The sequence below is a fragment of the Symphodus melops genome (genome assembly GCF_947650265.1).
Source record: "Symphodus melops genome assembly, chromosome: 17".
Taxonomy (NCBI): domain Eukaryota; kingdom Metazoa; phylum Chordata; class Actinopteri; order Labriformes; family Labridae; genus Symphodus; species Symphodus melops.
In genome coordinates this window covers 22030715-22044476 of record NC_136707.1, presented here as the reverse complement: position 1 = coordinate 22044476, position 13762 = coordinate 22030715, and the positions used below count along the sequence as shown (strand labels likewise).

At 47.6% G+C, this 13762-nt stretch overlaps 1 protein-coding gene across 1 annotated transcript; it reads left to right on the top strand.

Moving 5' to 3' along the window:
* Window positions 1–1019: 1019 nt before the first annotated feature.
* Window positions 1020–13610, top strand: tecpr1b (tectonin beta-propeller repeat containing 1b). Its single transcript, XM_079367021.1, has 26 exons — window positions 1020–1873; window positions 2040–2129; window positions 2769–3004; window positions 3133–3315; window positions 3402–3524; window positions 3606–3728; window positions 4235–4409; window positions 4744–4844; window positions 5100–5201; window positions 6110–6231; window positions 6673–7286; window positions 7372–7478; window positions 7955–8110; window positions 8194–8343; window positions 8435–8592; window positions 9231–9358; window positions 9764–9857; window positions 9937–10033; window positions 10125–10204; window positions 10297–10353; window positions 10558–10732; window positions 10991–11126; window positions 11212–11304; window positions 11397–11503; window positions 11589–11708; window positions 11778–13610. The coding sequence occupies exons 3-26, from the start codon at window positions 2777–2779 to the stop codon at window positions 11916–11918; spliced, it is 3570 nt and encodes a 1189-aa protein (XP_079223147.1). The 5' UTR covers window positions 1020–1873; window positions 2040–2129; window positions 2769–2776; the 3' UTR covers window positions 11919–13610.
* Window positions 13611–13762: the final 152 nt, after the last annotated feature.

The following is a 13762-nucleotide window of genomic DNA, read 5'->3' as shown; positions in this document are numbered from 1 at the left end:
ATTTTGTGCAGCTTTTTCATTTTTTTATACCTTAATGTATTAAAGGGAAAATGTACGTTATTAAATATTCTAAAGATTACAAACCCCCCCCCCCCCCCCTCTCATGCATGATCTAAGTAAACAACAATAATAATGAAAACATTTGTGCAGATTATTTAAATTCACGTTTTTATTGCAGTCGTCACACACCTCATTATCTCTCAGTATAGACAGTGTTTAAGTGACTGTAACAGAGTGTAAAGGTGAACTCTATTATTGATTTACTGTATTTTTCATATTTCTGATTAATCAAAAGATTAAGATCTACTCGATGGAGACTTAATACTCTGTCTGTCTGTGTATACACTACACCCCTGGACATAATGCAGTAAGACATGTGTCCACCTCAGTCCAAGGTTCTGAACCTGTAGGACTCTGAGGATGTCAGAGCTGTCATTGGGAGTGAGAGGAATAATAATAAGCGAGTCTTAAAGATCAAACCCAGAGCAAGGCATGTCTCACGCTGCAGGACATTTTGCATTTATCTGATGAGGACGATGATGTTAAACGGTACACTGCTACACTAATCAGCATCAGCTACAAGCTTTTTTAAAATATGATTGATTGATGAGTAGTTGATTCAACATTGTTCATCACTGTTTTTATTGAGTTATGTGAATGTATTTATAAGTTAAACAAAGGCCTTAAAGTTTATGTCCAGATGTTTTGGGTATAAATCTCTTTTAATTTGTGACACAGGGAAAGAAAAAGTGCATTATTGACCTTTGATTGAGTCTTTTTAGACGTGCTGAGGAGAGTTCAGCCTAAACACCACAAACTGACTATGACTGACTATAACCGATTAAACACTTTCTCAGAGATTCTGTTGACACTGTGTGGACATTTATATTATATATTATATATATATATTATATATTATATAGATTTCTTTATGTCATTATATTATATTGTCACAGTGCCTTTTAAATGTAAAGCTTGTTCTACTGCAGCAGGAGCACTGCTGATTTGATCTTAAAGCCTTTCACTATTGTTGCTCTTATTTTATTCTGTTTTGCACCAAAACACCAGATTACATTCTTGTACATGTGGTTGGAAAAATGATTTTAAAAAAACTGATTCTGATTAGGAGCCAACAAAACAAGGACCAAACTATGTTTTTAGGGAATTCAATGAAAAAAATTCTAAGATATTAAGAAATAATTACAGCTATTTGAAATGTATTTTTTAATGCCTTATTAATTCAGCAGCACGTGCCGTCCAGGTGACTGCAGCGTCTAACTGAGCATGCGCGGAATGATTGCCGTCTCTCTGACAGGTTTCTGATTGGAGAAATGGGACTTGTTGAAACAGTCGTTTCCTTTACATGATCACATACACTGCAGGACAAATTGGGTCATCGAGCGAGCTAAAGAAAGGAGGTTTTTGGCTTCATTTTATCAGCAAAAAAAGTCTCTTCCCTACTCAGACATTTCTTTTCTCACTAGTTATTGGTCAACTTTTTTTGCAAATCGTGCAGTGTATTTTCTGCTTGAGAATAAATGTTGCCAAACAGGTATCTTCAACCTTGCGCTTCAATAATTAACGTGTTTGGCGCTGAATAAATTATTAAAGCATGCGCGTGCGTCGGAAAAAAAAAAAACAGGTGCTTCGGTGTTCCACCAATAAGAAGATGAGATCCCGCCTCCTTGGAGGGTCTCAACCAATCAGAACGACGCTTCCTCCATTTCCTGTTGTGGTTGTGGACTTGGAGTTGGAGAGAGAGAGAGAGAGCGTTCCTCTGGTCCAGAATGAGAATGAAACGCCACTGCAGGAATGTGCACGGATGACTTTACTCTTCCTGTGCACAGGTGTTGCTCGTGACACAGCTTCACAGGTAAGACACTGTGACGTGTTTGTACACCTGTAAGTGTGAGCTTAGTGCCTAGGATGTAAACAGCTTAGTGCGGCAAAAGGATCCATATCAGCTGTCTGTGTTATTATGCTGCATGTCGTGCTGTTGTCGTTCAATGAGAGCTTTAAAGGTGTCCTCGCCTCGGCAGGTATCAGCTGTTACACCTGATGCCATGACACGTCTGTTGATGTTCCCTTGACAACCATCGGATCGGATCGGATATCCCACCTTAATCCAGGTAGGTCCAGTGTTTGCGATCCTGGATTGAGTATGTGCACACAGCTATCTGCAGCATGCATGTTTATGAAGTTTATTCTGCAGAATAAAAACATGCAGAATACAAACAGGAGTCAGATTTGTATTATTTCCTATTTGTTTTATTATTTTTCGTTTATTCGTATTGGAGAAGTCAAAGGGACTGTTTTTAACCACAACACTCAATATTTAATCCAAGTGAGTCCATGAGAGGCCTGTTTGAATGTGAAGCAGTGACAGTCAATACTGTAGAGAGGATTAGTATCAGTCGATAAAGCTAGGGCTCGGGACTTCCGGTCAGAAACTTCAAATTAAAACAACATAGCAACGATGAAGTGGTCCCTGGTAAGGGAAAAGATGACAGGAAATGTTAAAGGGAAATACTAAATAAGTAGTCAATATATTTTCATTTTAACAGAAACATCAAGTATCACTACTTTCTAGTTATTGACATTTAATTGTTTTGATAAAATTGATAAAACCTGTCAGACAAATAATCTGTGCTTTTCACTGTAATAATGTTCTACTTCTTGTATGTTATTTACTAGCCGTCATAGCTGCTCTTCAGGATGTTAAAAAGACGTGTGTGTACAGTAACAACCTGGCTCCTGCCTCCCTTCAGGGGCCATCATGCCCAGCATCACGCTGCTGTGGGCCGTGGACGTGTACGGCAGAGTGTACAGCCTGTCCACGGCCGGTCAGCACTGGGAGCGAGCGGACGACATGCTGCTGGAGCTGAAGAGGGTGACTGCGGGGAAGGGGCGCTGCTGGGGCATCGGCTGTGACCACCATGTGTACCTGAACATGATGCCCAGTGAGACCCCCATCCGCTACCGGGAGGAGACCTATGAAAACCAGGTCAGTCAAACTCACGTGTACGTCTACAACTTAGTGTGGCACTGCATGTGGTTAAAGCTGAAGTCCTTCTGTGTGTGTGTGTGTGTGTGTGCGTGTGTGTGTGTGTGTGTGTGTGTGTGTGTGTTCAGAGGTGGAACCCAGTCGACAGCTTCACTGACACACTGCTGCCCACCGACCGCTGGCCGTGGAGCGACGTGATGGGGTTGAACCCTCAGCCGCTCCACAGCTTTCAGCTTCCCTCCAGAAGCTGGGAGTGGGAGGGGGACTGGTACGTGGACCAGAGCTGTGGAGGAGAACCCAGCCAGACGGGGGTACATTAAAGTCTTTACTTTATCTTGGTTTGCTAATTTTCCCATTTTAACTGATAAATCAATCAGCGGCTTGTTTCTGTCCTCAGGGCTGGGAGTATGCCGTGGATTTCCCGGCAAACTTCTCCCCTGACAAGAAGTGGAACTCGTGTGTGCGTCGACGGCGCTGGATCCGCTACAGGAGATACATAGCACAAGGCACCTGGGCCAAGGTACGGACACTCTTTATTGACATTGACTCATTCTGTTCATAAAGGTCAGGTGATTCATGTCATGTCACCGGCTCTCTGCAGGTCCCGCTGGATAATCCCAGGAAGCCCCCGCTGCCGCTCTGTGACATCAGCTGCGGTGGCTGGGAGATGAGTGACCAGTCTGGAAGGTATCCTTACCTGTGGGGCGTGTCCCAACAGGGAGAGGTGAGACTATTCACAGGGTGCAGAGGGGGCGCAGCGGTCAGACTGGTGGCCTGTGGTCAAGTCTGACCTCCTGTGATGTCATCCCTCCGCCTCTCCTCGGTTAAAAAACACACTCATCACCTCACAAAGGTTTTTAGATCACGAGAAATACACCAAACTGTTTTTTTTAAATTTCCTTTAACAGACGTTTAGAAACAGTTAATTGTCTTTTAAAAATAATTGCAGCTAATTTGTATCAGAGTCGGAAACAGGAGCAACAAGAAGATGATGTCCGACTGTCTGTAGGAGTAACTTCATGTTTCTGCCACTAGAGGGCAGCATGTCTCCATGTCACATCAAACTTTAGGGTCCTTTTAATCACATGGAGTCTTTCTGAGTTATTTCAACAGCACTCTCCTTTTCTACAACAAAGTTTATATAAAAGTTTCGACAGTTTAATCTTCACTAGAAGATATTCTGTGCACACACACACACACACACCCACACACTCTGTTTGTCCCCTGTAGGTGTGGTTCAGGGAGGGGATCCACCCGCGGGTCCCGGAGGGTTCCTGCTGGGAGGAAGTCGAAGTTCCCAAAGAGGTGGCTCAGCTGTCCGCCGGCCCCGGAGACCTGCTGTGGGCTTTACTGTGGGACGGGAACCTGCTGGTCCGTACTGGCCTCACCTTGGACAGCCCGACCGGTCAGTGTTCACCGTACTTCACGTGTAATCTACATGAACGTCAACGTGTCCTACGAGCAGTGAAAAACACAGATTTGTTTGATTTATAATCAGCCAGAAAGTCAGCAGAAATAATCGTTGTTTTTTAAACCTTAGTCGTTCTGTGAACTTGTAATGCTCTCTCTGGAAATCGGTTGGATAAGAGCCTTAAATGATCTTTGTGACATCGTCATATTTTTCGAAGCAACACTTCTCTTCAGTCTTTTTAAATGTCTTTGAAAGAGGAGGGCGATGGTGAACTTTGCACAGTGTCAGTAACCTCTTCATCTTCATCTTCATCTTCGTCGTCCATCAGGCACGTCGTGGGTGGAGGTGGAATCCCCCGGAAAAGAGGTTGAAGCTCTTCATGTGTCTGTGGGCGTCAGTGTGGTGTGGTTGGTCACCAAAGACTACAAGGTGAATCAACACTTCACACACACACACACACACACACACACACACACACGTTTAAATCTCTGCAGAGAACAGATCATCGTGGTCAGGGCTCCAACTCAACTGTCTGTGTGTGTGTGTGTGTGTGTGTGTGTGTGTGTGTGTGTGTGTGTGTGTGTGTGTGTGTGTGTGTGTGTGTGTGTGTGTGTGTGTGTGTGTGTGTGTGTGTGTGTGTGTGTGTGTGTGTGTGTGTGTGTGTGTGTGTGTGTGTGTTTAAAGGTGTGGTTCAGGCGCGGCGTGAACTCCCACAATCCCTGCGGCTCTGGCTGGATCAGCATCGGAGGAGAGATGATGATGGTGGATGTCGGACTCAATGATCAGGTTAAACGCGTTCTCCTGATCGATGACGTCATCGTTTATTGCAAAGTCCCTCTGTTAAGTAATGATTCACGTTTCCAAGGAAACTGGAAGACATTTGGTCGCTAAATTGCACCACAGTTTGGGGAGGCGGCAGCTCCGTCTGTAGAGACTTGGTTTGGGAATTGGAGGGTTTCCGGTTCAAGTCCAAGTGCGGACCAAGTCTGGCAGCTGGACTGTAAATATTAAGATGAATTAAGTGTCCCTGCTTTTTTTTGATTCCTTTATTTGGACCCACTTTGTCTCTCGCTGCGTCTCCTCTTTATCCAGACTCTACAGCCTGGACAGACGTCGGATCCGGTTTCAGCTTGAGCCAGATCTGGGCCTCTCCGCTCTGTATCTCACTCCTGAAGACTTTGCTAGCACTGCAAACTCACTTCTCACACCTCCTCCCCTTCTGCCTCTCACCCTCGCCCCCCCCCCCCCCCCCCCCCCTCCTGCCGCCTCGCAGCCCGTCCTGTAACCCGAGTACCGCCAGACGATCCAGCCAATGTCCCGGCAGCAGCAGCACCTCAGGCCCAGCCTGAAATATCCCCTGACTATATCCCCACTGGCCTGACATATGGGAGACTCCCTAATTAGAAGCTGGCCAAGGCCCCGTCATCATATTCCATATTTCATATTGCCGGGCTGTCGTTATGGGTATGGCTTGTGTGAGGTGGCAGGCGCCAGCGTTACAGTATATGACCTTATAAGGTCACAGCCGCCTGTGTCCTGACACTTCCTCTGAGATCTGTGTGTTATTTAGATTTTTATTCTTAATTTCTTGTTATTCCTTCGATGGTGTTACGGATTCTTTCAGGAGTAATAAAAAACATTTGTGCCTCTCTCACCTTTGCTCTTCCTTCTTGTCCTCGGTGTTCTTCTGTCAGGTGTGGGCGGTCGGCGAGGACCGCGGTCTGTACTTCAGGATGGGCGTGACCCCGTCTGAACCGAGCGGCAGCGGCTGGATCCCCGTCTCTGCCCAGTGGGGGAGCAGTAAAGAAGTCCCCAGGTCAGTCCGGGGGTAAACCTGAGGAGGTGCTGCGTCGACACGTCACACTTTATTTCCTCTTTAAATGTTTTCACATTAAACCTGAGGGACTCGAACAAACGTTTGTCAGACGGAGAGAAAAGCTGAGAAGGTTTCCTCCAATCAAAGCCGTCGTTTTCTTTCAGAGACGTGTTAGTGTGCGTCGTATAAGCCCCTACTGACCACAGGAACGTTCCCCTTTTTAAAGAACTACAAACATGTCAACCAAAGGAAGTGAAAAGAATCTAGCCCAGTAAAAAAAAAAACCCTGCTTGTGATGATGGTACTTTCCAGAAGTCCTGAGACTTTGGGGGGCCTGCAGCGTCTCTGATTGGTCAGGTTACGTGATGTCAGCAAGGAAATGTTTGGATGCTTTGAAGTCATTTTTGAATCCTCGTTCCACCTGTGTTGGTCTTTTATCAGGAGTGAGCGCGAGTTAAGCACCCAGCTGACCGAGGCCTCGCGAGGCTCCGTGATGAGCTGCACCGACTCCGACTCCGAGTTGGGCCCCGCTGAGCCAGAAAACAGCAGGAATGACACTGATGTCCTGGAGGCAGTGGCTTCTTCTGTGGTGGTTTTGGGGGCAGCTGACACCCCCTCACCCCCCCTAAACGCAGAGGACCCTCCTCCGGCCCCCCTCCAGGACGCCCCCAAACCCTTCATCCCCGCCAGCGACAGCTTCATCAACAGCCTGGTGTCAGACCGCGACAAAACCTCCACACAGCCGCCGTCCATCACGGAGGCCCCTCAGGAGGACGGCGAGGAGATGTCCCCGGCCCCCGTCCTCCTGACCCCCGTGACGCCAGGACGAGACGTGCCGTGGATGAACGTGGACCTGGAGGGGGCGGAGGCAGCTCGGAGCGCACACGCGCCGCGGCTCTCGTCGGGGGAGAGCGGTGCTGCTGCCACCTACGCCCTCGGGACTCTGGACTCCTCTCAGGTTCAGGGTGAGGAGGACGGACCCGTGTGGGCCTGGATCTCAGGTGGAGGCTGCGATGTGGACGCAGAGTCACAGATCAGCTGGCTCAGTCCCACAGGTACGTGGACAGCTCGTGTACGAGATTTCTACTTGTGGTTTTTGAGAGAACTTCATGTGTCATCCCTCGGCTCTGTCTCCGTCAGGTCCCCTCACCAGCTCCCTGTCACTGACTCCGGTCCAGTCAGCAGCCTGGAGCGAGCAGCAGGAGCACAGAGAGGAGATCGTCAAGAAACCGCTGGAGAGGAGCAACGTGAGACTGCTTTGATTATTAATCCAGTTTATCTGCTTCTGTCCAGATAAGTCCATCAGGGTGTTTGTGTAGGTCATCCAGCTCCAGGTAAAAATCCACGCTAGATCCAAACGCAACTGGATGTTTGGATCAAGTTTTGAAAGACCATCAGGAAGAAGGTTGATGCTTTTTCATTGACAGAAACAGCTGCCACGCTGTAGACGAGGTGATAAATCAAAGCCTTTGTTTACTTTTTTTTTTGCGGTGAGTAACACCATCGTCTGCTGAAATGAATCAGGAGGTTTGTTTTTGTTCAGGTGTAGTGATTTATCCTCAGGGAGGATAAACCCAAAGCTCCTCACAGGAGCTGTGAGCAGATGACTTGACGTCTGTGATGGTGTTGGAGGATCAGCCTGAAGTGGGAAGTTGCATCGTGGGATGTTTTTGAGACAGGTGTCTGTCGAGCCTGCGTCTCATCCTCATGTGTCTGTCCTCAGTCTGTGTGGGTGCGGAAAGGTTCGCTGCGCTGGTGGAGAGACTGGAAGCCTCAGCGCTGGGTGGACGTGGGCGTCGCCCTGGAACAGTCGACCAAACCTGACGGCAGGAAGGACAGCATCTTCTTCGTCTACTACACTCAGTACGACGAGAAGAAGGTGGGCTAGCTGTAGTGAAGCGTGAAGTCCTCGTTTGCTTGCTGCGTCCCCTCCTACCTCACGTGTCCCTTCTCTTCTTTCAGTACCTTCATGTGTTTATAAGCGAGGTGACGGCGCTGGTTCCGCTGCTCAGGGACTCCCACTATGCCTTTGCCGTGTACACGGCCCAGAGGACCAAACAGAGGTGGCCTCTGGTCCTGGCAGCACAGACTGAGAGGGACATGAACGAATGGGTAAGATGAAAACACAGACAACAGGTCTCCAGCTGAAGCCCCTCTCTGATCACACGTCCTCTCGTGTCTCCGTCCTGTCCTGCATGCGTAGCTTAGCTTGCTGTCTGACTGTTGCTGCGAGTGTCGGGGGATCACAGGACCCCCGTCCAGACACGCCCTGTGGTCCACGACCTCAAAGGGAGACGTCATGGTCCATGAGCCGTCCTTCTCTCTGGAGGTTCCTGCACAGACGCCGGCCTGTGACCTCATGTGAGACTTTTTTTTTAAATTGGTTTTATTTGTATTGATTTACAGTTTTAACTTGACTACAGAACAGAGAGGGAGAAGGGACAGACTGCAACACACAGCCGCAACAATAAATCTGTGAAATAATAGATCATCAATAATACCAATAAAATAAATTAAATCTGTTATAAAGAAAGTGTCGATGTTCTCTTGTGGCCGAATGTTTTCTGCAAGAATCCCAGATGCAGAGCAATCTGCAGATCATGTGTGAGCTCGAGTCTCTGCAGAGTCTTTAAAGGTTTTTAAAAAACACCAAAGTTACATAAGACAGAGCAAAAACCTGAAGGTTTGTTTTCAATCTTTAGATCCTGTGTGAGCTCTCTCTCTCTCTCCCTCTCTCCCTCTCTCTCTCTCTGTCTCTCTCTCTCTCCCTCTCTCTCTCTCTCTCTCTCTGTCTGAACGCATCGCTAACATGCTAACTCACTGCTCCGCCCGGTGGAAGTTTATGTTCCTGCTGCTAATCTGTTTGTCTCTTTGACTTTGCTGTGTTTGTGTGTGTGTGTGTGTGTGTGTGTGTGTGTGTGTGTGTGCGTGTGTGTGTGTGTGTGTGCACGAACACTAATGTCGCTAACACCGGGTGCTTCTGCTGTGTGCTGCTGCAGGTTCTGGCGGCAGGTCCCAGGTCACCTGCGCTGCGTAGAGTCGAACAGTCTGGGGCTGGTGTGGGGCGTCGGGTGGGACGGCACTGCCTGGGTCTACAGCGGGCGCTTTGGGCAACAAGCCACCCCGGGTAATCATGGCGCTGTAGACATCTTCTACGCTCATCTCCTTCCTTTGAAATGAGTCCTGCATACTCAGCGTTTAGTGCTGGAGCCATTTGATCCTAATTTAGAAGGGAACAATCGTGTTTATTTCTCAGTTCCTTATTAGAGGCAGCTTAATGATTCTAATCCAATCAGATGATTTCAGTTACTAGCTGCACGGTTGTTTGCTTTCAGAGTAAAATCAGTGCATGTTCTTCTTGCTGACAGCTTGTAGTTACGTGTGCAAAGTACCTAAGCACAGTCCAAGACTCTCTCTCTCTCTCCCATCTGTTAAAGCGACAGAGCGTGGTTACATCTTGTGTGTGTGTGTGTGTGTGTGTGCGTGTGTGTGTGTGTGTGTGCGTGTGTGTGTGTGTGTGTGTTCTTTGCAGGAGACGAGGTTGAGACGCAGCAGCAGACTGATATCAGGAGTGTTCACGTGTACGAGAATCAAAGATGGAACCCAATGACCGGATACACGGACAAGTAAGAACCGGATTTTGAACACCTTTAGTTTCTCTTTGACTTCTCCAAGATGATCGTCGTTCTTATTCTCTGGTTGCAGAGGACTTCCTACAGACCGCCCCATGTGGAGCGATGAGAGCGGCCTGAAGGAGTGTACCAAAGGAAACACACACCCGCCCTCCCCTCAGTGGGCCTGGGTGGGTCCAATCAGATCAAACTTACTCCTGCACACACACACACACACACACATCATGAGCTGATTCTCCATCATCCTGTGTGTGTGTTCAGGTGTCAGAGTGGGCGGTGGACTACAACGTTCCTGGAGGGACGGACAAAGAGGGCTGGCAGTACGCTGCAGACTTCCCCGTGTATGTTTTCTTTTCTTTTTTTTTTTTTTACCAGGATTTTGTCTCAAAGAAAACGCTGTCTGCAGATTGTCTGACCTTCTTTTCTCCTGCAGGACATTTCATGGCCACAAAACCATGAAAGACTTTGTAAGACGCAGAAGATGGACCAGGTGATCACACACACACACACACACACACACACACACACACACACACACACACACACACACACACACACACACACACACACACACACACACACACACACACACACACACACACACACACACACACACACACACACACACACACACACACACACACACACACAGATTTTCTCAGCTTACAAAAATAATGACACATTTTGGTTACAGGAAGTGTAAAATCTCGCTGAGAGGTCCGTGGCTGCAGGTCCCGCCCATTCTTCTGAGTGACATCTCTGTGATGCCGTGTCTGGCTCAGAGCAGGATGGAGCAGGTCCCTGTGTGGGCGCTCAATGAGAAAGGAGATGTTCTGTGTCGACTGGGAGTCAGCCCGCAGAACCCAGCGGTGAGAAAAACAAAAACGTTACTGCAGCTCCAATCAAAACTCTTGACTAAGTTTTCCTTCTTTTGTTTCCTGTCAAATATTTATGAATTAACAACAGTGTGCTAATATTGAACTCTACATCTGTACTTCAGTATTTGGATGAATTCAAATCCTGCAGCTGAGACGTTCAGCGTAAACGAGGCGACGCAGACAGCTTGAGCCACAGTGTGTAAAAAAACAACACTCATCATCTAATCATCATCCGGTTTGGTTTCACAGGGCAGCTCCTGGCTCCATGTGGGCACAGACCAGCCCTTCAAGTCCATTTCCATCGGCGGAGCCAACCAGGTGTGGGCCATCGCCAAAGATGGAGCTGTTTTCTACAGAGGATCCGTCTCTCCGCAAAACCCTGCCGGTGTGTTGAAGATCATATTTTACCGTAGATCGTTTTATAATGTCTGAGGAGTTATCTCTCACATAACCATGCTGTCCCCCTACAGGAGAATGCTGGTACCACATCCCGTCCCCGCTCAGACAGACTCTCACTCAGCTGTCAGTGGGGAGGACGTCTGTGTTCGCTGTGGATGAAAACAGTGAGTGGAGGAGAACGCCTTGATTTCTCCTCATTCGATTGGTTGGATTTAATCGACCAACGTGCAAACCCTTTTTTTTTGTCTTCATCTAGGCAACTTGTGGTTTCGACAAGGCCTCACGCCCAGCTACCCTCAGGGCTCCGCCTGGGAGCTCATCTCCAACAACGTCACCAAGGTCTCCGTGGGGCCGCTGGACCAGGTGGGTGACGTCGCGTCTGTCAGTCAGAGCGGCGTTCATGTCGGATGATAAGGTCTATTTTTTTTTGGTTCTGTATTCTGTGCAGGTGTGGATCATTGCAGACGGGGTTCCAGGTTTTACGTCCGAGACCCCCGGAGCCGTCTGCCACAGGCTGGGGGTGGGACCCATGCAACCCAAGGGCCAGGGTTGGGACTATGGGATAGGAGTAAGTTGATCTTTTCATTAGACTGATTAACGTCATGTCACAGTCACTGATGTTTTGCTACATTTCCAGGGGGGTTGGGAGCACATCAGTGTGAGGGGGAACTCAGCAGAGGCTCCTCGGGCCCCCCATCTTCCTCCTGCGGGACCCCCACGCAGCCCGCTCCCCCCGCGTCCTCCTGCACAAGTGAACGGGAACGCTGTGGGTGTCTAACCCCCCCTCCTCCTCCTCTTCTTCCTGCAGCCCCGTATGTGCCTGGATCAAATGTTTGTGTCGACAGACCGCTCCCACAGGCTCCTCCCCCTTTCTCAGAGGAGGAACGCACAATCGTTCAAACGGCTGAGTTGAGACTGAATACGAGCGATGGATGAATGTTTCCCAGGCGGAGAGGCACAAGAGCGTTTCACTTTTAGGACCTGGATGTGACGAGTGCATGTGTTTGCTCTTACCAGGATTTAGCTACTGCGTGTTTTCGGACTTAGCAATAGTGTTTAGTATGACGAACAATATCCTGTGAAAACCTGAGTGGGCGGGACTTAAAGGGCTAAGGCTCGGGTACCAGACTAACTTAAGAACTCACAATCCCACTGTAGCCTAAATTGTTTGTAGAATCTTGTTTTGTTTGTTGTTGCCTGTCAGACATTTGCATGTGATTTTATTTATTTATTTATGAAGCATTTGTTGAATCGTCTCTCTCCGTTATGTTTTGGCCTGTTCAGTGTTTTGCAATGGAGTGTTTTTCATGTTCCTACAACAAGCCTTTTTTTTTTTAATAATCAAAGGTTTCTCTCTAAAAATGACCTGCACAAAAAAACGGAAATCATCATCCTTCAGGAAAATCAGAAAGTCTCTCCATCGCCTACAAGAAGGAAGTTCTTCCTGTTCCTGTGTTCTCTCCGTCCAGCGTGAAATGACCTTGACTGTTGAAGCTGCACCGCAGGGTGTCACCAGAGCTCCACCTTCATCCTGCAGGGGCGTTCAAATGTGAAATAAAAGTCTCAACACATGAGTCACATCTGCTGGTTTCTCTTCATTGTTTCTGAGAGTGAATGAACGTTTGAAGTCAGCTCTGCTCCCGATGTTAAGATACAGAATGAAATCACAACATTAGTAGTTAATAGATGGAAGGAGACGTGCGAAAAAAAATGAAATCTCAGATTTTTTACATCATGTACAGGAAGAAGGAAGGTTACTTAATTCATCTTGCAGGAAGTTGACGTTATTGAGGGGTCCTCTGGCCTAGTGGTTAGTTTGTGCATCCCATGTACAGAGACTGCAGCGCTGGAAGCGGGAGGCTCAGGTTCAAGGGGAGGGGTTGAGAGTTTAAATGCAGCCAATGACGGAGCAGAGGGAGGGACCGGAAAGCTTCAACATCCTGCGAGCAGGTCTCTGCAGCGACCGTTCACTCCCTCTGTGACGCAAACACACTCATCCCTTCAGAAGTTCTTTTGCATTTATTTTCATATTAAACAGTGTAATTATAAACATTTCATTCAATTACAGCATGATAAATATGACGTAAAAATATTTTTAAAATCTACACGTTTCTTTAAGGACAGAATGAATTCTCATCTCCTTTTGTGTCTTAAATTAACCGCTTTTAGCCGATGATGACGGTGATATGTTCCTCTGATCAACCCAGCTTTAAGTTACAAAGTCAAACCTCAAACCTACTTACATCATTTCCCAATTTACAGACAGAAAAAAAAAAAAGGATAACATTTACATCCATCAGTACAGTTTAACATTAAGTTACATTTCTCAAATGTGCAAGATTAAGCAAATGTATACTGTAGTCAAATAAAACAAGATCTCCTTAAATAAACGTTCAAGTTTAAGTGAAGCCCAGGCTGCTGGTTTCAAACAGGTCGACATGGTCTGAGGGTCTGTACAGTGGGGGGGGGGGGGGGGGGGGGGGGGGGGGGGCCCTAGTGGACACGCCCCGTACAGCCTGTAAATGAGAATATACAACCATGAAATGCTGAAAACTGCAACCGGACGAGGAGGAAAATGCCATAAGAACAGGTTCATTAAGTTTGACACTCGAGTAAAAAAAA